We start from the raw sequence: 23,688 nt of genomic DNA, 5'->3' as shown, positions 1-23,688 counted from the left end.
GCTTATGGATGTTGTGAATTTTACATTGATCAATGCTGAGTTTTTTGTATTCCTTTAAAGAGCATTAGACTTTACTTTTTCAGTCAATTAAATTACTACTGGATTAGTTTTATCTTTTCAAGGCTTGTTTTTAGCTTTCTGAAGGCAGTTTTATTCTAAGGCTATGTTAGCTTCACTACTAAGGTGTGATCCCTCTGATGTTGAACTGAATTCCTCTGGTGTGAATAAAGATTCAACTGGAGTTGGCAAAAACTCATTTCTAGTTCTGTGTGAGCTCTGGTGCTGTTCAGTCTACAGCTTCCCAGAAATTCGTTGCCAGGCCTCCTGGAGTTTTACCTACTCACACACAACTTAGAATTTAGTAAACGTAGGCAGGTTTCCAAAGCTTCTTTTCCATGTATCTGCCTCCTCTCTGGTATTTTGCCCACATATTCCAGTCACCTCAGCCTTTCTTGACCCTGATAGAGATCTCTTCAGCTCAGCTATACTGCCGAGCTCAGAGCTTCATCTGCTCTCTGCATTGTGGTCTGGAATGTGTATCCAGGCAGATGCTGAGGAAATCCTAAGAATCACCTTTTTTGTCTCCCTTTTTTTAAGGGATCTCAGTCCTGTACTGCCTATTGTATAATTTCCAAAAACAGTTGTTTCATTTTTTTTTTCAGTTTTCTAGTTGTTTACAGTAGTCAGGGAAGTCACTTCTGTTTATTTTATCCAAGTTATAGAAGCAGAAATTTATTCAATTTTAAAATCAACAATTTACAACAGTCCTTGTTTTGGGGAATACAGGGCAAAGAAAGAGATCGACTACCAGGAACTTATGTTTCTTTTAACTGGAGGAGTGAGTCTTAAGAGTGCTGAGAAAAATCCTGATCCAACATGGTTACAGGATAAAAGCTGGGAGGAAATTTGTCGTGCTAGTGAATTTCCTGCCTTCCAAGGACTCAGGTAATTGTTTAAACTTGATGATTTAGCATTGAATAGTGATGGATAAATTTGTAATCTAGTGATTTTTAAATGGTTCTATAGCTGTCTTGATTCATCTCCTTGCTCAACAATCTCTCTTTAAATTTTTCCCAATGAAAGAATAACTATTAAGCTTTTTTCCTTTAGGTCACATTTTTGTACATATATAGATGAATGGCAGAAAATATATGACAGTAAAGAGCCACACAATGCTGTTTTACCAGAACCAATGAATCAGACGCTAAATGAACTACAGAAAATAATAATTCTTCGGTGCTTAAGACCCGATAAGGTAAAAGACAAATATGTCCCATTTGGAACCAGATAATTTGGTGTTTTTAAGTACTAGGTTTAAAGTTGTTGTTATTTGGTTCTTTAACCCTTATTTCAGATGCTCAAAAGGGTTCATGGAGCTCCTTTAAACTATAGATCTACAGTCTTCTTCAACTTGATAAGGTTTTGGCAATTATTTTTTCAAATATTTTTAGCCATCCCACCCATTATTCTAATTAAATGTACATTAGACTGCTTGATATTATACCATAGATGACTGATACTCTGTTAATTATTTTTAAATCTTGTATCATTGTGCTTCAGTTTGGATAGTTTATATTGCTATCTTTTTTAAAATATATTTTTATTGATTTCAGAGAGGAAGGGAGAGGAGAGAAAGATCAATGAGGAGTGACAATCATCTATCGGCTGCCTCCTGCACCCCCCCCCTTCTACCCCCACTGGGGATTGAGCCCAAAACTTGGGTATGTGCCCTGGACCGGGAATCGAATCATGACCTCCTCCTGGTTCATAGGTCAATGCTCAATCACTGAGCCATACCCAGCTGGGCTCTATTGCTATCTTTTAAGTTTGCTGATTTCTTCTTTTGTAGCATCTAATCTGTTATTAATCCCATCCAATTAATTTTTTGATTCAACTTCTATATGTTTCATCTCTAGAAAGTTCATATCTATCTATCTATCTATCTATCTATCTATCTATCTATATACACTAGAGGCCTGATGCACGAAATGTGTGCAAGGGACTCAGTCCTCGCAGCCCCATCGGCCCTCAGAACCTCAGCTGCCTCAGCCAGCCCTTGCAGCCCCTCGCAGCCCCAGCTTCGTCCAGAAGGTTGTCCGGATGGTCATTCTGCTGTTCAGCCTAATTAGTATATTAGCTCTTTATTATATAGGATTCTGTCTCTCTTTACATTGTGTTCATGTTTTCCTTTAAATACTTAAACACAGTTATAATAACAGTTTTTAAATCTTTGACTGCTAATTCCATCATTTCTAGATCTGCTTATTTTAATTATTTTACTTTTGAATTTATATTACATTTTACTGCTTCTTGGGAAGTTCAGGAATGCTTCACTAGATGATGGACATTTTTGATGCTTTGAATTGTTATCTTCCTTTAAAGATTGTTGAATTTTGTTCTGCTAGTTCAGAGGTTAGCAAACAAAACCTGTGGGCCAAATCCAGCCCATGACCTAATTTTGTCTAGCCCATGAGCTAAGAATGGTTTTTATATATTAAAGGGTTATTTCTAAAAATAAGAAGACTAAGAAAATACAAAAGATTTTTTGAAAGAAAGAGAAAAAGAATACATAGCAGATATTGTATGTGGCCCACAAATCCTAAAATATTATCTAGCATTCTATAGAAAAGAGTTTGCCAACCCCTTTAGTTACATAGTTCAATTACTTGAATTCAGATTTTTCCTTTCAAATATTGTTTTAAGATTTGTTAGGGCAGGTGTAGAGAATAGCTTGTACTCAATGGATAATTTAACTTCAACTTCTTAAGTGTAGCTCTTCTGGGGCCTTTACTGGAAGCAAGGTCTCTGTGTCCCTTCCTTAAAAGGTATATTGAAAATCTACTGTGCTAGGTAAAAACTGTAATTGGTATTAATGGTAAAAGAATTAAAAAGATTTCATCGTTGTTCATGGGAAATTATTAAAGGAAGAAATAAAAACCTGCTAAATCATTGTGAACTCCTTTTTGAAAAACCTTTAGTGGCTTTTCAGTACCATGTAGAATAATGACAAAAGTACACTTTGATAGTCTTCTTACCTCAACTAATCAGACCTCTTTTCTGCCATTCCATTCTTATCTTCTTAATGAATAGCATTTTTATTGTTATTTAATTTTAATGTAATTTATAAGTAAGTAACATTTTCCTGTGGTTCAAAACTGAAACACTATTTTGAATCACATGGATATATGAATACAATGAAAAGTGTACCTCCAGTCTTCATCTCTGACTTATTCAACACCCTTCCCCTCAGGCAATTAATGTCATCTGCTCTTTGTTATCCTTTTATGCACATACAAGAGGCCCGGTGCACAAAAATTTGTGAACTCGGGGGGGGGGGTCCCCTCAGCCCGGCCTGTGCCCTCTCACAGTCTGAGACCCCTCGGGGGATGACCATCTGCTGGCTTAGGCCTGCTCCCGGGGGGAATGGCCCTAAGCTGGCAGTCAGACATCCCTCTGGCAGCCCGGCAGCCCTGGGGAATGTCCACTTCACAGTGGGGAGCAGACCTAAACTGCAGTCAGACATCCTTAGTGCTGCTGAGGAAGCAGGAGAGGCTCCCACCACCACCGCTATACTGGCATCCATCAGCCTGGCTTGTGGCTGAGCAGAGCTCTCCCATGTGGGAGCACACTGACCACCAGAGGGCAGCTTCTGCATTGAGCGTCTGCCCCCTGGTGGTCAGTGTGTGTCATAGTGACCAGTCATTCCAAGTCTTTCTGCTGTTAGGGTCAGTTTGCATATTACCCTTTTACTATACAGGATAGAGGCCTGGTGCATGGGTGGAGGCTGGCTGGTTTGCCCTGAAGGGTGTCCCAGATCAGGGTGGGGATCCCGGTTGGGTGCCTGGCCAGCCTGGATGAGGGGCTGATGGTTGTTTTCAGGCTGGCCACACCCCCTTTAGGGGGGGGTCCCCCACTGGGGTGCCTGGCCAGTCTGGGTGAGGGGCTGAGGGCCGTTTTCAGGCTGGCCAGCAACGGAAGCTCCCAGCCTCTCCTTTTTTTCTTTTTTCTTTTTTTTTTATTCTGGGGTTTGTTTAACTTCTATAATTGAAACTATGTTGCCATCACTGGAGCTAAGGGCCCGCTCCAGCTCTGTGGCCACCGCCAGCTGAAAGCAGGTATCTGGGATTTGTTTAGCTTCTATAATTGAAACTTAGTTGCTTTCAGCTCAGAGCTGGGCCGCAGAAGGCGGGGAACCTTGGCTTCCTCCATCACTGGAGCAAGCAAGCCTCCTGCTCGCTTCAGCTGCATGGCTGCCGGCCGCCATCTTTGTTGGCGGTTAATTTGCATATAGCCCTGATTAGCCAATGGGAAGCATAGCCAAGGTACAGTCAATTACCCTTTTTGTCTTTTATTAGATAGGATAAATATGCATACATGTAACTTCCATTTATTTTTGTTTATTTAATCCTCACCTGAGGACATGCCTAAAGAGAGGAAGGGAGAAAGAGAGAGAAACATCAATATGAGAGAGAAACATCTATCAGTTGCCTTCCATACACATCCCAACCTGGGATAGAACCCACAGCCCAGGTATGTGCCCTGACCGGGAGTTGATCTGGCAACCTTTTGGTTTACGGCACGATGCTCAACCAACTGAGCCACTCTAGCTGGACTCCATTTATTTTTAATACAAATGGTAGCATTCACTGTTTTACATATTTTTATTTTCCCTATCAGTTCATTAAAAATGTTCTCATTCTTCTTTACAATGCATGGCATTCCATTATATGAATAAACCATAATTTCTTTAACCAGTACCTATTGTAAATCTTTACAATATTTATATATTACCTACTATAAAAACGCTGTAATGAACAACCTTATTCAAATGTTATTTCTACCCAGACGATGTGGCTCAGTGGTTGAGCGTTGACCTTTGAGCCAGGAGGTCAGGGTTCGATTCCTGATCAGGGCACATGCTGGGTTACAGGCTCATTCCCCAGTAGGGGGCATGCAGGAGGCAGCCGATCAATGATTATCTCTTATTATTTTTTTTTTTTACTGGTACTAAGAACAGTACTCTTTTTTATTACACCTCTCCATGTGGACCTAAATCATGATTGTGTCCTGTGAGACTCTTATTTCATTGCCAGTACACACTAGTAACCAAAGTATAAGAGAACACATTTTTAATAATTTACAGAGATTAGTTTCATGACTTTGAATAAATAGATAAATGATAGAGACATCATTATTCGTAAAAAAACAATTTCAAGTTACTCAACTTTTACAATACTGTTCACATTTAAATATCTTTGCAAAACTATTATTTGGCAGTCATTTGTTTTATTCCTATTAAGACTGGATACAAAATAGCTTTTGTCCAAAAGTGAATAATTTTTCTCCAATGGATTTGAATCACTAAAATGTAAGTTCCAAAAAGGAAGGAGTCTTTGTTTTATTCACTGATGCATTCCAAGCTCTTACAACAGTGCCTGACATGAAGTACATGCTCAATTAATATTTGTTACATGAGTAAGTCCTGTATCTTAATTTTGCAAATATAAAATAAATAATGGTTTTCAAGCATGACACAAATATTTTTTTTTCCATTCAAACTGCACTAAAAATTTCTAAAACAGACAAGTTATAGCCACTAATTTTACCCAACCTAGGACAAGTTGTACCCTTCTGGGTACAAACAGCTTGACTGGTGAAGAAGAAAGACCTCAAAAGTATCCGCACATTTATTGTGCTCCCCTTACCTTGTTGAATGATGAAATCATCAGATTGAATGCCATTGTAGTTTCCACATAGGCCACATGATTTCCCTTTAAGCTCCTCAGATATTTTGAGGTAAATTGCAGATATTCCATCCCAAGCTAATGAAAAACCAAAGGTTGTTTTCACCAGAATGTAGTCAGCTAGTTTCTCAACAGATACCTGTCCAATTGTCTGAGGCAATGTTAAACTTGAAAAATGGAACAAAGGCAATTTAATTATAATGAAGAATCAATTATAGATCATTCTTTTCATAGTAACAGACAATTAAGTAAAACATGGTTATTATTCAAAATTATTGAATAAACTATGCAATTAGATTTACCAAGCAACCATCCTATAGAAAATCTTGTGTTTTGAAAAATTCAATATTGAAATAAAAAGAAAACAAAAATTATATCCGTTTCTCAATGATGATTTAGATTTTATACTTATAATTGGATGATTCTTTCAACCAACCAAAAACACACTTCTGCTAAATATCAGTGATTTTTATAATCTGGAAAATAACTATGTCTACTTTGAATAATGAGCTTAATGTATTTTTATCTAGATTGTTAAAGATTTTTTAAAAAGTGTTGCTCAAAATTTTGAAGTACACTAAGTGCCAAGTGGGTAGTTAATCACCTTAACTATGAACAATCACGCTTAAGCTACATAATCTTCATTTAGGATAATCTCCTTCAGTTACTTCCTTGTAGCTTTTTTAAAAAATTTATTTATTTATGTTTTAATTAAATCTTTATTGTTCAGATTATTACAGTTCCTCTTTTTTCCTCCATAGCTCCCCTCCAGCCAGTTCCCACTCCACCTTCTGCCCTTACCCCTGCCATTGTCCTCATCCATAGGTGTATGATTTTTTTCCAGTCTCTTCCCACACCCCCCCCCACTCTGCTTCCCCCTTGAGAATTGTCAGTCCACTCCCTTTCCATGTCCCTGATTCTATTATATTCACCAGTTTATTCTGTTCATCCAATTATTTATCTTCTTAAAGGATACCTTTGAGCATTTCATATAATGCTGGTTTGGTGGTGATGAACTCCTTTAGCTTTTTCTTATCTGTGAAGCTCTTTATCTGACCTTCAATTCTGAATGATAGCTTTGCTGGATAAAGTAATCTTGGTTGTAGGTTCTTGGCATTCATCACTTTGAATATTTCTTGCCACTCCCTTCTAGCCTGCATAGTTTCTGTTGAGAAATCAATTGACAGTCGTATGGGTACTCCCTTGTAGGAAACTGACTGTTTTTCTCTTGCTGCTTTTAAGATTCTCTCTTTGTCTTTTGCTCTTGGCATTTTAATTATGATGTGTTTTGGTGTGGTCCTCTTTGGATTCCTTTTGTTTGGGGTTCTCTGCGCATCCTGGACTTGTAAGTCTATTTCTTTCACCAGGTAGGGGAAGTTTTCTGTCATTATTTCTTCAAATAGGTTTTTAATATCCTGCTCTCTCTCTTCTTCTGGCACCCCTATAATTCGGATGTTGGTACGCTTGAAGTTATCCCAGAGGCTCCTTACACTATCTTCATATTTTTGGATTCTTTTTTCTTTTTGTTTTTCCGGTTGGACGTTGTTTGCTTCTCCGTATTTCAAATCTTCAACTTGATTATTGGGATCCTCTGGTCTGCAGTTGGGTCTCTGTATAATATTTTTTATTTCAGTCAGTGTATGCTTAATTTCTAGTTGGTCGTTTTTCATATCCTTGAGGGTCTGACTAAATTTATCGGCGGTTTCTAGAAAATCCTTGAAAAACCTTATAACCGTGGTTTTGAAATCTATATCCAGTAGTTTGCTTTCCTCCATTTCTGTCATTTGTGACCTGTTTCTTTGTTTCTGCATTTTTTATGCTTCCCTGTGTTAGTAGAGTGGCTTTGTGTGCTAGGTGTCCTATAGGGCCCAGTGGCTCAGCCTCCCCAATTACCTGAGGTGGACACTCTTGGTGCACCCCTTTGTGGGCTTTGTGCACAGTCTTGTAGTTAAGCCTTGAATGTTGTAGGTATCACTGGGAGGAATTGACCTCCAGGCCAATTGACTGTGAGAATCAGCTGTGGTTATGGTGGGAGAAGTTCTGTGCTGGAAACACCCTTCTGGGGCAAGACTTGCTTCAGTGGGGCTTTGGTGATCACTGAGTCTGCCCCCTGCGTGTGTCCCTTATGGATCTGAGGAGTTGTAATCTGGATGGTCCCACTCTGACCATTGGGTATACTGGCTCTTGGATCTCTAAGGAGGTGCTAATTTAGCCTCTTCCTGAGGCTACCCAGCAGGAGCTACGGAGAGATCTGCAGATTCCTTTTCTTTGTTTGGAGTTTGAAGGTGCCTAGATGAGGCCCAGCTGAGAAGCAATGAAGCTGCTGTGGGGCCTTGGGGTTTCTTTTGGATGTTCTGGGTCTCTCTGACCCAGCTCCAGTTAGTTAGGTAATTCTAGATTGCAGAGGGCCAAGGCATTCATATGCAAAAGCCTCTGCGCACAGCTTGGGTGGGGCAGGGTCTCAGGGAATCAACAGGGCAGAGCAAACAGCTATGGCTGATCCTGAGCCCTGCCCTAAGAGGACCCAGGTCTCACTGTTCCACAGTAATCACTGCAGGCGCCTCTGAGAGAAAGCCGCCCTCGAGTTCTGCCCAATGCCAGACAGTCCAGTTTCTCCCCGTATGAGTCTGGGTCCCCAGAGACTCGCCCGGAACTGGCGTTCAGAGCAGTCGGGAGCTTGTGTCTCCCTCCTCATTGAAAAAGACAACCGAGTCCTCAGCTGCCAGCCCTTTTCGAGTGAGCCTCTGTACCTCTGCATTTTACTTCCACACCGCACCTCCTCTGAGTCTCAGTGTGCTTTTCTCTTTCCTTCTAGTTGTAGAATTTCCACCCAGCCAGCCTTCCTGTGATTCTGGATGATGTCCGTTTTGTCTTTTTGTTGTATTTTTGAAATTGTTGTGCGAGGCAGCAATTTCCAGTGTTTACCTATGCCGCCATCTTGGTTTTTCCTTCCTTGTAGCTTGATTATCTCTTATCATTGATGTTTCTATCTCTCTCCCCCTTTCTTCCTCTCTGAAATCAATATATATATTTAAAGTTATTTCTCACATCTGTAACTCTCTCTCAGAATAAAGTCCTGGGAATAAAATTGCTGGGTAAGTGGATTTACCTACTTGTAATTTTATAGATATTGCCAAATAGCCCTCCATGAATGTTAAACAAGATTAGTCTTCTGCAGCAGTGAATGAAAATATCCGTTTATCTATACTTTTGCCCACACAATATGTTTCCAAACTTTTGACAAGCTATGCAGAGGGACTGAGGAATTGAGGGGCTGATCAAGGAAAAAGATATGACCATGAGGTGGCAGCAGCCCACATGAACTTCATTGGATGATGCTTTGACAGGTTTACATGTTAGGAAAGGAGAAGTCTCTCACAGCAGGAGTCTGTCAAAATGCTTGGAGTAGTGGGTGTGGTTGGGAAGATGTCACTATTCTAAGAGGGGAGAGGGGGAGTCAAGGAAACTCCCAAGGGAGAGGGGGCTCATGTGGTGTCTAGGTAATGTTGCCTAACAGCAATGGTTGGTGGGAGTCTCAATATCAGAGCTCTGAAAGCAATTGGAGTCTTAATGTCCTGGAGCTTATTTATCTACCAGAGGCCCGGTGCACAGATTTGTGCACCTGTGTGGTCCCTCAGCCTGGCCTGCATCCTCTCACAATCTGGGACCCCACAGAGGATGTCAGATGTTGAATTTGACCTGATCCTCACAGGCAACCAGCAGTCCAACATCCCCTGAGGGACGTAACAGTGCACGAAGCAGCAGGTGGGCTGAGAAGGAGCCACTCATCCTGTCCCCGCTGTGCTTGCCGCTGCTAAGTAGTGCTGCTGCAGAGGTGGAAGAGGCTCACCCCGCCTCAGTTTCGCTCACCAGCCATGAGCCTGGCTTCTGGCTTAGCAGTGCTACCGCTGTGGGAGTGCACTGATCACCAAGGGGCAGCTCCTGCTTTGAGCGTCTGCCCACTGGTGGTCAGTGCACGTCATAGCTACCGGTCGACCAGTCGTAATGGTCACTTAGGCTTATATATATATACTAATGGCCAGGTGCACAAAATTCATGCACGGGGGGGGGGGGTCCCTCAGCCCAGCCTTACCCTCTCCAATCTGGGACCCCTTGGGGGATGTCTGAGGCCCAGGCCTAAACCGGCAGTCAGACATCTCTCTCACAATCCAGGACTGCTGGCTCCTAACCGCTCACCTACCTGCCTGCCTGATTGCCCCTAACCACTCTGCCTACCAGCCTTCTTGCTCTCAACTGCCCTCCCCTGCTAGCCTCATGGCCCCCAACTGCCCTCCCTGCTGGTCTCATGGCTCCCAACTGCCCACCCCTGCTGGCCTGCTCACCCTCAACTGCCCCCCACTGCCAACCTGCTTGCCCCCAAATGCCCCCCTGCCTGCTTGCTCTCCCCCAACTGCCCCCCCACAGGCCTGATCACCCCCAACTGTCTTCCCCTCCTGGCCTGATCGCCCCTAACCGCCTCTGCCTGGGCCCTGCCACCATGGCTTTGTCTGGAAGGTCTCCTGGAAGATCTCCTGGTCTAATTAGCATATTACCCTTTTATTAGTATAGATAGATGATTAGTAGATGTTCAGTGCAAAACCCAACATGTAGGTAGGCTCTAAATGGCTAAAAATCTGATTATTTGGGCTATGTTTAAAACAACTGAATACATAAAAATTTGAGTTTGGTGCTAGTGAGCTTTTGACCTAACAGGTTTCAGCTTGCCCTGAAGAAATAAACAATCTAGGAGTGAATACACAGAGGCTATTTTTGTCCCATTTATATACAATCTGATCAATGGAAATGGTATCTAAGTATAGTTATAATGGTATCTAAGTATAGTTATAATTTGTATTTTATGAGTATACTAAGCTGCTGTAACAGAGACCAAAAATACAGCAGCTTAAATAAAATGAAAATTAATTTCTCTCTCTCCAAACAGCCCAGAGCAAATGCTTGAGGGCTGGCAGGCCAGCTCTGGTCTTGAGATCATCCAGAGATTCAAGTTCCTTCTCTCATGCTAGAGAAGCCCCATACAGTGTGGTCCTCATCAGCAAGATGAGGCTGGCTCATGAACATTACATCTGTTGAAGAGAGAGCTTCCCTATGAAAATACTAGAGGCCCGGTGCACAAAAATTTGTGCACTCGGGTGGGGAGGGTCTCTCAGCCCTGCCCTCTTGCAGTCTGGGACCCCTCAGGGGATGACCACTTGCTGCCTAAGGCCCACTCCCCGGGGGATTTGGCCTAAGCTGGCAATCAGACATCCCTCTGGCAGCCCGGGAACCCTCAAGGGATGTCCACTTGCCAGCGGGGAGCAATCCTAAGTTGCAGTTGGACATCCTTAGCGCTGCTGAGGAGGCGGGTGAGGCTCCCACCACTACCGCTGTACTGGCAGCCGTCAGCCTTGCTTGTGGTTGAGCAGAGCTCCCCATGTGGGAGCGCACTGACCACCAGGGGCAGCTCCTGCATTGAGCGTCTGCCCCCTGGTGGTCAGTGTGTGTCATAGTGACCAGTCATTCCCAGTCGTTCTGCTGTTAGGGTCAGTTTGCATATTACCCTTTTATTATCTAGGATAGAGTCTTGGTGCATGGGTGGGGGCCAGCTGGTTTGCCCTGAAGGGTGTCCCGGATCAGGGTGGGGGTCCTGCTGGGATGCCTAACCAGACTGATGGCTGTTTGCAGCTGGTCACACCCCCTTCAGGGTAGGGTCCCGATGGAGGTTTGGCCAGCCTGGGTGAGGGGCTGATGGCTGTTTTCAGGCTGGCCACACCCCCTTTAGGGTGGAGGTTCCCCACTGGGGTGCCTGGCCAGCCTGGGTGAGAGGCTGATGGCTGTTTGCAGGCTGGTCAAGCCCCCCCGCCCCCGTCTGGACCCTCACCCCATGGAGGTTTGGCCAGCCTGGGTGAGGGGCTGATGGCTGTTTTCAGGCTGGCCACACCCCCTTTAGGGTGGAGGTTCCCCACTGGGCTGCCTGGCCAGTCTGGGTGAGGAGCTGAGGGCCGTTTTCAGGCTGGCCAAGCCCCCCTGGCGACGGAAGCTCCCAGCCTCTCCTTTTTTTCTTTTTTTTTTATTCTGGGATTTATTTACCTTCTATAATTGAAACTTTGTTGCCTTCAGTGGAACTCAGAGCCAGCTGCGGCAGGCGGGAAGCTTGGCTTCCTCCATCACTGGAGCAATCAAGCCTCCTGCTTGCTCTAGCTCCGTGGCTGCAAGCCGCCATCTTGGTTGGGTTAACTTGCATATAGTCACTCTGATTGGCTTGTGGGCATGGCTTAAGGCATGGTGAAGGTACAGTCAATTTGCATGTTTGTCTTTTATTAGATTAGCTGATCTGGAAGCTCCACTCATAATTTCTACTTGTATTTGTCTGGCCAAAACTTAGTACATGACCACATATAGCTGGGGAAAAAAGGTTGGGAAAACTTGAGGTTCTATTGCCAAAAGGAGACAAAGAAGGGGGACAATTGTGGTCTCTGTTATACTGAATGAGGTTGAATATCTCTTCATATATTTAAGATCAATTTCTATTTCATTTTCTGTAAACTGTTCATGTTCTTTGCCCATTTTTCTTTTGGATTGTTAGTCTTATTTAATCAATTTATAGACACTTTTTATGTATTAGATAAATTATGCATTGTCTGTGATACGCTGGGTGCTTTTCTTGGCCATTAAACTCATATTTCACTCTTTGTTGGTTTTCAGTAATAAAGATGTTAGGTGAAATAAAAATTACTCTAAAAATCATAACTTTTCTTTCTTTAACAGATAACTCCAGCTATAACAAATTATGTAACTGACAAACTGGGGAAAAAGTTTGTAGAGCCTCCACCATTTGATTTGACAAAGAGTTACTGGGATTCAAATTGCACTATTCCCTTAATTTTTGTGCTATCTCCTGGAGCAGATCCCATGGCCAGTAAGTGTATATGCTATCAACTTTAAAGAAATTATAAATAAATCATCATACTTAATATCCACTTTTATATGACTGTAAGTCAGTTAGTAAATCCAGTACTTATAAGGAAAGGTAATTAGAATTTTTTAATTAAATACCTATTACTAAAAACATAAGCCATATTTTATAATTTTAGAGTAAGCAGTGAAACCATTTTTTTGTGCCCTCTTAGGCCTGCTGAAATTTGCAAATGATAAAGCTATGACTGGAAATAAATTTCAAGCTATTTCACTGGGACAGGGACAAGGACCAATTGCAACAAAAATGATTAAAGCAGCAATAGAAGAAGGAACTTGGGTTTGCCTACAGAATTGTCACCTTGCTGTCTCCTGGATGCCCATGTTGGAAAAAATATGTGAAGATTTTTCCCCTGATGTCTGTAACTCATCCTTTAGGCTTTGGCTTACAAGTTATCCATCTCCAAAAGTATGATTATTTCCTATGGAGTTCAGTACACTTATTTAATTATCTGTTACATGTGTATCTTAGTCACGCTCTAAATGCTTAACTTTAAGAGGTTTAAAGAGAAACATTTCTGAAGTCCTCTTTTATACCTATTTTTAATTCACTGGTGCATGCATTTTTAGGACTCAAGCTGGTTGTTTTGAGTAATGCTCTCTGTTTTATTTTGTCTTAGTTCCCCGTAACAATTCTACAAAACGGAGTGAAAATGACTAATGAACCTCCTACGGGTCTTCGGCTAAATCTCCTCCAATCATATCTCACTGATCCAATTTCTGATCATCATTTTTTTAATGGATGCCATGGAAAGGAGTTGGTAATATTCAGCTTCTGGAACTTTTAAAATATGTTTTTATACTGATAGAATATAGAAATATAAATATTTAATTTAAGAATATTAAATGTTAGGCATTTTCTAAGAAGACAGAAATTGTACCTATCTTGTTCATTTTTCCCCCAATAGTTTATTTTATCTTAGTTTTTAAACCAAAGCCCCATAGCGTATTTGATTAAGACCCAAGAATAGCTATCTAGTTTACATCATTTATTCATTCAATAAATATGTGTGTAAGGTACTGTCCTAGGTACAAGATATGAAACAATGAGAATAAAATAGACAATCCCAAAAAATCTGCCTTCATGGAACTTAAATTTTAGCAGTAATGTTTTGATGTATTAATAATGCTTTTCAATGTATCCATGTAAAACAGTTTTGCATATGGCATTGGATACTCGAGGAGTCCCAATAAATAGTACTCCTTTCTATGCCTGAATTCTTACCAATTAAGAAACATGGAAAAGTATAAGTGCATGGGAATCAAATTATAACCTTAATTACTGATGTAGACTAAGTTGGAAGATATAGTTTGTGAACAAATGGGCTTCATATTACTGAACCCAGAATTAAGCAGACTTATCCACCCAAAGAAACAGAAAAATTCCCTCCTGCAGAAAGCTTGCTTCTAAAAGAGAAAAGGGAGAAGCTGAGCAAAGCATATCTGGTTAACTTTTCCAAAATTTACTGATCAGATAGGTCACTCCCCTCTCCTGAATGAGTACAAGGAAGGAGAAAATTCAGGAGTATTACATTAATTGAACTTTCTCCACATGGAAGAAAACATCAGTACTAGGGGAAATCCCCTGCTCTCACCTTCAATACATGCATGCTGTATATCATATTTGCTTATTAGAGTGAGAAAAATAATGATATTGAAGGTAAAGGATTGAATTTGGATGCAAACTAGTTTGTTTCTGCTTATTGATACTTTCTGTGTGCCCTAGTTCTGAATGATGATTTTGTTTGTAACTCTGGAAGAAAAAGAGGAAACTTGGTAGTTTTAGCTATGACAAGAATGGAGGTGTGGTGTCTGATTCCCACTCAGGGTCTGAGCTTTTGCAATTAGAGGAGAGAGCCAGAAGCAGAGAAGGGAAATTTTTAAAGATTCCAAACACAAGTTGAGCTGCTTTGAGGCTTAGATGACCCAAATAAAGAATGGTACTGAGTTGGAAAAGCAGCACTCTCTATATTACATCATTGAGCAAGCAACGTTGGCACATCAAGTTTTGAGATTAGTACAACATCCAAAGATAGCACCCTAGCCATGTATCATCATTTTTATTCACCAAGCAACTGTTCTGGTAGTAAAAACAAATGGGAGCTAGGGTAACAGAAGAAAAAGAGTGTGGTTGCCCTGTGACAATTGGTTTTCAATGTGCATCACATTCATCTGGCAGGGCCCCACTGCCAGATTTTATGACTCAGTTGTTTTGGGGTAGAGCTTTAAAAAAATGCATCTCTAGGTGATGCTGATATTGATGGTCCTGGAAGCACACTTTGAGAACCATTGCCCTAGGGTTTCTGTAGCTGACTGGGAGTTTTTTGTAGGCACATAATGAAACTCCTTTGGAGGCTCCCAGAAATAACTGGGATGCCCTTTGATAAGACTAATTTATGACCATTGGGCCAGCAATAATTTGAACTATCATCATTTAGCTATTAAAAGTAAATATGATCTTTATAATCACAGTTAAATTGACATCTTGGCCATTTAAATTATCTAGCAATGATAACATATTAGTTATTTGTCAGTTTATATATCTGTCTCCTATAACCAGCTGTGTGCCCCTTAAGGGCAAGGATACATTTCTGAATTTCCATCCACTCATCAATTTATCCAATAAATATTTCTTGAATACATTAGGTATAAGACACTCTTCTAGGAACTGGTAATGAACATATAAATATATCAAAATCTCTGTCTTCATGGAGCTTACATCCTAGTCAAGGGAAGTATATGCAAGGCAAGCTTAAGCATAATCCCCGTAAACCTCAGGCCATATTAAAGTTACAGATGTCAGTGGCCCTCAAAGTGGAGCTCAGGAACTGGTATAAACAAACAAATAACAAAGGAAATTCAGATGTTAACTAGTTTGAAAACCACTGCCATGGTTGTATTATGAACTATGGGAGGACAAAGAAAGGAGGGGAGAAAGGAAACAAATATTTATTGAACTCCAGCAGGAATATACAAGCCTTATAACTCTATAATATATATATATATAACAACCTTGTTTTTTAAATAAGGAAACTCGGGCAAATCAAATAAAGTGTCTAAGTCATATAGCTCACAAGTGTCTCTTCCCACTTCTGTGTGATTGAGGAAAACTTCTTGGAGAAAGTGACATTTGAAGTAGGCACAGGAAGTATGCCTAAAGGCACAGAATTATGACAAAGCTGTTGAAAGAACAACAAGTAGCTTATTTTGGCTTGACTGATGGGAGATAAGAGTGGGAAAGAATATAGGGACAAGACTGTGAAAATCTCTATATGCATTGCTAAGGAATTTGGATGAATCAACACAAACCAGCACCACATCATAGAAAACAAGCCAAAAGGCAGATCTCACTGATGCTGGGTTGATGATATCATCTTTAGGTAGATTATGATATTAGCCTGCTGCCACCTTGGGTTTAGTCACAAGATGTACCCTGGAAAATGTAATTCAGAGATCAGTTGGAAAAAAACACATATGGGGTGTAGGGGAATGCTGCCTTCAGAAAAGGATTATATATATTTAAGAGTGTTTTTAGAATATATGAATGGTCACCTCAAGAAACCCATTATGTGAAAATATGTGGCGGATACACCTAAATTAGTTGATTGCTCTCATTGACAAAAGGTTTTCCCCTATTAAATGTATCACCACAGCATTCATCTAGTATATGTAAAATAAACTTTGGTTTATGTACAACATTTCAAGAATACAGCTATTCAGTTAAGCCATGGTATACTTTCATTTTAATATTACAGAAACAATTTCTACTACCATGTCACATGAAAATAGCTGGATGGATTTTTACAGCATTTGGAGCTAAGTTTGAGGTGGCCTAACTTAAAATACAGACGGTGTAGCATACTTGAAATTTAATTGCAGGGATCTCAAAGGGATGGGAGGCCATCCTCCAGAGTTCTATCACAGGCTTAGTGAGAGGCCCATGTGACATGCATGTGAAGATACCATGGAGAAAGTAAATAAACAATGTTTTCCAAAAATGATCTCCAAATGGAAAGTCACAAAATCAGAAACTATATATTGGTATTTATTCATAACACCAGAGGCCCAATGCATGAAATTCATGCACTGGTAGGGTCCCTAGAGGCTGGCAGCGGCCAGCCGAGTACTCCCTCCCTTCTCCCCACTGCCTGCTGCTGACCAGGGCCTCCCTTCCTTCCCCCAGCAGGCCCCGACCTCTGGTCGAACTCCCAGAAGAACTCCCAGTCAAGGGCACAATTTGCATATTACGTTTTTATTATATCTACTAGAGGCCCGGTGCACAAAAATTTGTGCACTCGGGGGGTCCCTCAGCTCGGCCTATGCCCTCTCGCAGTCTGGGACCCCTCGGAGGATGTCCACCTGCTGACTTAGACCCGCTCCCTGGGGGATCGGGCCCAAGCTGGCAGTCAGACATCCCTCTGGCAGCCCAGCAGCCCTTGGGGGATGTCCATTTGCCAGCAGGGAGCAGACCTAAGCTGCAGTCGGACATCCTTAGTGCTGCTGAGGAGGCAAGAGAGGCTCCCGCCACCACCGCTGTGCTGGCAGCCATCAGCCTGGCTTGTGGATGAGCAGAGCTCCCCCTGTGGTAGCGTACTAACCACCAGGGGGCAGCTCCTGCATTGAGCATCTGCCCCCTGGTGGTCAGTGTGTGTCATAGTGACCAGTCATTCCCAGTCGTTCTGCTGTTAGGGTCAAATTGCATATTACCCTTTTATCATATAGAATAAAGGACTGGTGCATGGGTGGGGGCCGACTGGTTTGCCCTGAAGGGTGTCCTGGATCAGGGTAGGGATCCTGCTGGGGTGCCTGGCCAGCCTGGGTTAGGGGCTGATGGCTGTTTGCAGGTTGGTCAAGCCCCCCAGTGGGGATGCTCACCCCATGGGGGTTTGGCCAGCCTGTGTGAAGGGCTGATGGCTGTTTTCAGGCTGCCCAAACCCCCTTCAGGGTGGGGGTCCCCACTGGAGTGCCTAGCCAGCCTGGGTGAGGGGCTGATGGCTATTTTCAGGCTGCCCAACCCCCCTTCAGGGTGGGGGTCCCCACTGGGGTGCCTGGCCAGCCTGGGTGAGGGGCTGAGGGCTGTTTTCAGACTGACCAAGCCCCCCGGCGACCGAAGCTCCCAGCCTTTCCTTTTTGTTTTATTCGCTCCAGCTCCGTGGCCATGGCGACTGGAAGCAGGTATCTGGGGTTTATTTACCTTATATAATTGAAACTTTGTTGCCTTGAGAGGAGGCAGCAGCCGGCCAGGAAGCTTGGCTTCTTCCATCACTGGAGCAACCAAGCCTCCTGCTCGCTCCAGCTTCGTGGCCATGGCGGCTGGAAGCAGGTATCTAGGGTTTATTTACCTTCCATAATTGAAACTTTGTTGCCTTGAAAGGAGGCAGCAGCTGGCCGGGAAGCTTGGCTTCTTCCATCATTGGGGCACCCACACCTCCTGCTTGCTCCAGCTCCATGGCTGCCGGCTGCCATCTTGGTTGGATTTATTTGCATATAGTCGCTCTGATTGGCTGGTGGGCGTGGCTTAAGGTGTAGCGAAGGTACGGTCAATTTGCATGTTTGTCTATTATTAGGTAAGATAATGATTAAAGGGTAATATGCTAATTAGACCAGACATCTTCTGGCCATCATTCCGATGTTCTTACTGACAAAGCTGGAGCCAGAGGGAAGCCAGCCTGGGTCCCAGGTGCCTGCGAGTGGCCAGAGGAGGGAAGTAGCCTGGGTCCCCGGTGCCAGAGGGAAGCTGGTGCCAGCAGCTGGGGGGAAAGAAGGCCTACTCTTACACAAATTTTCATGCATCGGGCCTCTAGTAGGATAATAGTTATATATTCTCCTGCACTAGTAATCTCAAGCATGTGCCAATGAGTCTATAGGATAACAGTTAAGTATTGAAGTTATAAATACCTATGAACAATACCAAGGTATTATTAGCCAATACTTTGGTAAATGGTAGAGTCATTACATTTTAATGAATTTTAATATTATTGCAGTTTGTCTAGCTTTGGAGGTATTAAGTCACAAAATTAATACTTTTTAAGTAGAAGTTTTTAGTGATATATGATCACAGAATCTTACAATGAAAAAGATCACTGACTGAAGAAAATCTGATCAGAATTTTTTTCTTGTTATATAATTTTTATATTAAAGGCATGGGAGAAGTTGCTGTTTGGAGTTTGTTTCTTTCATGCCCTCGTACAAGAGAGAAAGAAATTTGGTCCTCTTGGTTGGAATATTCCATATGGATTTAATGAATCAGACTTACGCATCAGTATTCGACAACTGCAGGTAAAATTAGAAGGGAACTAACACTAATGGAGGATAACTGTGTATCAGGCCCTTTGCTTAGAAAAACTTAATTCTCCCAACATCACTAATAGGTGGGTAGATAGCAATAATAATTACAACTATGGTTTATGAAGCACTATCTCCATCTGGATTTTTCTCCTGCTACAAATAATGGAAACCCCGATTCAAACTGGCTTAAACCATAATGAAACTTATCTCACATAAAAAAAAGAGTGCAGAGGAAGGACAGGCTCTGGGAGTTGGTTGATTCAGCAAAAGTGTTGTCATCAGGACCCTGTCTTTTTGCAGTGCCCTCCTCAGTGTTGGCTTTATATAGGCCCTCACTGTCCTCTCCTCTTCTCCACTCAGTGAAATCAACAATTTTGCTGTATCAGTCAACAGAAACAGGCTGTCTAATTTAAGTAGAAAGGAATTTATTGAAAGAATATTGGGTAGGCCACAGAATCACCAAGATGGCTGGAGAGCCAAGGCATCCAGAGTCATATTCAGAGTCACATCATATCTGGTAAGAGTAGAGCCTCTACTTTTCTTGAATATTAGACACTGCAGCTCACATACCTGCCACACACACACTGGTCTGCTGCAGGCCCTCTGATATCATAAAAAACGATTCTTTGCTGTTCTTACTTCTTTGCTTAAAACCCTAGTTCAGTCTAGGATGGATGCATCTGAGGAACCAAGACCAGGTCAGAGGCATAGGCTTTAGCTATAAGGGAGGCTAGGACTCACAGTGTGAGACATTCAGATGGTTGGCAGCCTCCCTCCAAATAAATAAATAAATGTCTACTGTAAATTCCTACTAACTCAGACTTTGAACTCGGCACATTACTTATATTCTGATTCTCACAGCAACCCTATAAGGTTGGTACTATTCTTATTTTTAAGAAAGCCAAAACTAGGAAGTGAACTTGCCCAATTAGGTAAACACAGAATATTAATACTTTTCTGTTTTTTAGCTATGATAAGGGCCTTTATGACATGTGGCCTCCGAAAGGTCACCCAAGATAACGCATGGTGATAATTCTTTCAACCCCACTTCTGTGTGGATAGATAGATAGATAGATAGATATTTAATGTCATCTTAAAATAGAAATGAAGTGAAAGACTTTGTTTTTCTTCTTTTATGTTTCATTTCTTTCAGTTATTTATAAATGAATATGACACAATTCCATTTGAAGCTATCTCTTACCTGACTGGGGAGTGTAATTATGGAGGAAGAGTGACAGATGATTGGGACAGACGGCTCCTCTTAACCATGCTGGCTGACTTTTATAATACACACATAATTGAAAACCCTCATTATAAATTTTCTCCCAGTGGAAACTATTTTGCACCTCCCAGAGGCACCTATAATGATTACATTGAATTCATTAAGGTAACTGATATCACTGAAAATAGGGTTAGATTTAAGTGTGATTTTTCTAAAAAGCAAATAGTGAACAATTCCAAGGTAATGTATAGGGTTAGATAAGTATTATTCCAATCAATTTTCAAAATCTTTTGTTTCTAATAATTATTAAAAATTAGAAAAGTTTGATTCCATTATTGTTTGGTTGATTTTTAACCCTTTTTGGTTTGCACGTGTCTACCTTATGAATTAATGTATCCAGTGATAATGTGATGCTTGCTTGATCTATTCTGGTAGAAACTTCCATTTACTCAACACCCTGAGGTATTTGGATTACATGAAAATGTTGATATCTCCAAAGACCTTCAACAAACAAAAGTCCTCTTTGAGTCCTTGCTTCTCACCCAGGGAGGCTCCAAACAGACAGGATCTTCAGGAAGTACTGACCAGATTCTATTTGAAATTAGCAGAGATATTCTCCAAAAGGTAATTTTAGTTTAAAATATGTTGCTTATAATATAATATAAATCAAAATGGTACTGAAATGGCAATCTGAAAACTTCATTTAAGAGCATTATGACCTTGTGTGAGATATTTTACCTTTCTGAGCATTAGTTTCCAGATCTGTGAAGTGGTGACAAGAAGTATGGAACAGACTGATGAATTTTAGAGGGAAGGAGGGGGTGGATGGGGAGAGATTAACCAGGGAATTTATATGCATATATGCATAGCCCATGGACAAAGACAGTAGTGTGGTGAAGGCTGGGAGGAGCGGGTGCAGGGTGGAGAAGGTTAATTGGGGGGAGGGGGTATTTGTAATACTTTCAACAATAAAGATAAATTTAAAAATTAAATAAAGAAGTCGGGGTTGCATAGCAGCGAAGCCCCATCTGGCTTGCTCCTGCTCCTGACTCACTGCTGTTCACTCTGGCCCAAGAGCAAGTGGGTCTGGAAGGTGCTCTGCAGCCAAGGCTTTTAAAGATGCAGGAAAGACACCCATACAACCAGAGGTGGCAATTCTCCTAATTGGAATTACTCTAACCAGACACAATGTAAAATCTTTGGAGAAGGTGCATGCTTACTTGATCAGAGGGGCAACGGAAAAGAATCTCAAAGTGAAAGGACTATTTCAGATGCCAGTCCAGGCTCTCAGAAACACTACAGGAAAAACTTCCTGTGGGGAGGGTTCTAAGACTTAGGATCAGTTTCAGATGAGGAGCCACAAGCGACTCATTGACTTGCACAGTCCTTGATTGCTTCCAGCAGTATTGAGTCTGAGTCCAGGTTTAAGTCACCATTGTAGATAATTAAATCAACCTCTCACCCCACCCCACCCCCTTTTTTTATTAATCTTCACCCAAGTATATTTTTCCATTGATTTTTAGAGAGAGTGGAAGGGAGGGGTAGAGACAGAGAAAGAAGAACATCAATATGAGAGAAACACATCAATTGGTTGCCTCCCCCATGCATCCCGACTAAGGCTAGGGATTGAGCCTGCAACCAAGGTACACGTACCCTTGACCTAAATCCAACCAGGGACCCTACAGTCCCAGGCCGACGCTTTATCCACTGAGCCAAAGCAGCTAGGGCTTAAATCAACCTTTTTAATAAATTGATTATCAGTTATTATAAATGACATAAATAAATAAAGTACTTTGCATAACACCAAGCACATGATAAGTTCTTAGGAACTATAGCTGTGGATGAGCTAATGAACATATATGATTTATTGTCGTTTCTAAGCAAAGATAATGGACCTACTTTTAAAAAAATATGTTTTTATTGATTTCAGAGAGAGAAAGGGAGAGGGAGAGAGAGAAACATCAATGAGAGAGAAACATGTTTTTTTAAATATATATATTTTATTGATTTAAGAGAGGAAGGGAGAGGGAGATAGATAGAAATATCAGTGATGAGAGAGAATCATCAATCAGCTGCCTCCTATACACCCACTACTGAAAATCAAGGGCACATGCCCAGGCACTGCTACCTGGGCATGTGCCCTAACCAGGAATTGAAACAGCGACCTCCTGATGCATGGGACAACTCTCAATCAACTGAGCTGCACCAACCAGAGCAATAATGGACCTACTTTTAAAAAATGGAGGAAATGGTCTGAACTTACTGGATCAAGGAGTGAATAGTGTTTAGGCTACCTTAGGAAGTGAGGAAGCACAGAATTAGCTGCTAGCACTCTTTTTCTTTTTTCATAATACAACCCAATGTTCTTAATTAGCCCTCTCACCTTTTTTTCTGTCTTAAATTCAATAAAGAACTAATGTAACTTTTAAAAACATCATGGTCCCAATCACAGTTCTTCACAATTCTTGTGTAGGGCAAATACTGTAATTATCCCCACAGTGTCAGGCACTCTGACATAGCATAACCTGTCCATCTGCCTTGAAAGCCCATGGGCAGCACCACTCCTCAACTCTCACAGCTGGTAGCCTTGTCTGACATCACTCCTTAGGAGCCTACTCACTTGGCTGCTACCACTGGAGAAGAGAGTGCAACAGCAATGCCTGTGACCCCCGAGTTAGAGCAAACTAGCCTCCTCTCACCCATACCCCTGGAGTGCTGCTTCCGTTGTTTGCCTCTCCTTACCCCTGATCCCCTACCATTTCTGTGATTTACCGCTGTGGGGAAAGGTTCTCACCCTTGCAGAGTGGTGGCATTTACAAGATTCCTAACAGGAAGTTACCTGACACTGGAATCTGGGACTTATATGGGGTAGAGGGGTTGTACTAAGTCAAAGGGTCCTTGAGTGACACCACCTAGCGTGACTTAGAATTCTTTAGCAACACCCAGGGACCATCACCTGGAGATACTCTGGGCAGCTCAACTTTTTTTAGTTTGGTACTTCCCTGATTGGGAAACTTCTTTGTCCCTTAAGGAGTATGAATTCCAATGTCTTGCAGCTTGATCATCAGTCCCAAAGTCCCCTTCATCACTTCTCAAGCATCCCTGAGGTGCCTCATAGAAATCAGGCACTTGATGGCCTTCTCTTCCCAATGCCCTGGAGCCCTGCTACATTCACACATTATTTATTTATAGCAGGGGTCCTCAAACTTTTTAAACAGGGGGCCAGTTCACTGTCCCTCAGACCGTTGGAGGGCTGGACTATAGTTTTTTAAAAAAACTATGAACAAATTCCTATGCACACTGCACATATTTTATTTTGAAGTAAAAAAACAAAACGGGAACAAATACAATATTTGTATTTGCATGTGGCCCGCGGGCCATAGTTTGAGGACCCCTGATTTATAGCATAAATGGAGATTGTTTTGGTCATGAATTTTCTAAGTGTTTCCAAGCTATTTGAAG

The 23,688-nt window shown here is 41.8% G+C and overlaps 1 protein-coding gene across 1 annotated transcript in view; it reads left to right on the top strand.

The window, feature by feature from the left end:
- Positions 1-23,688, top strand: part of DNAH12 (dynein axonemal heavy chain 12) — a 238,892-nt gene that overhangs the window by 204,105 nt on the left and 11,099 nt on the right. Inside the window, exons 62-69 of the mRNA XM_023755751.1 lie at positions 787-945; positions 1,111-1,255; positions 12,510-12,660; positions 12,872-13,125; positions 13,337-13,477; positions 18,858-18,995; positions 20,158-20,391; positions 20,662-20,850. Of these exons, the coding sequence (XP_023611519.1) occupies positions 787-945; positions 1,111-1,255; positions 12,510-12,660; positions 12,872-13,125; positions 13,337-13,477; positions 18,858-18,995; positions 20,158-20,391; positions 20,662-20,850 (1,411 nt within the window). The remainder of the gene's footprint in view (positions 1-786; positions 946-1,110; positions 1,256-12,509; positions 12,661-12,871; positions 13,126-13,336; positions 13,478-18,857; positions 18,996-20,157; positions 20,392-20,661; positions 20,851-23,688) is intronic.

The sequence above is a fragment of the Myotis lucifugus genome, unplaced genomic scaffold (assembly GCF_000147115.1).
Source record: "Myotis lucifugus unplaced genomic scaffold, Myoluc2.0 scaffold_83, whole genome shotgun sequence".
NCBI classification, from domain to species: domain Eukaryota; kingdom Metazoa; phylum Chordata; class Mammalia; order Chiroptera; family Vespertilionidae; genus Myotis; species Myotis lucifugus.
Note: the sequence above shows the minus strand (reverse complement) of the source record. Positions and strands in the feature narration are given on the sequence as shown.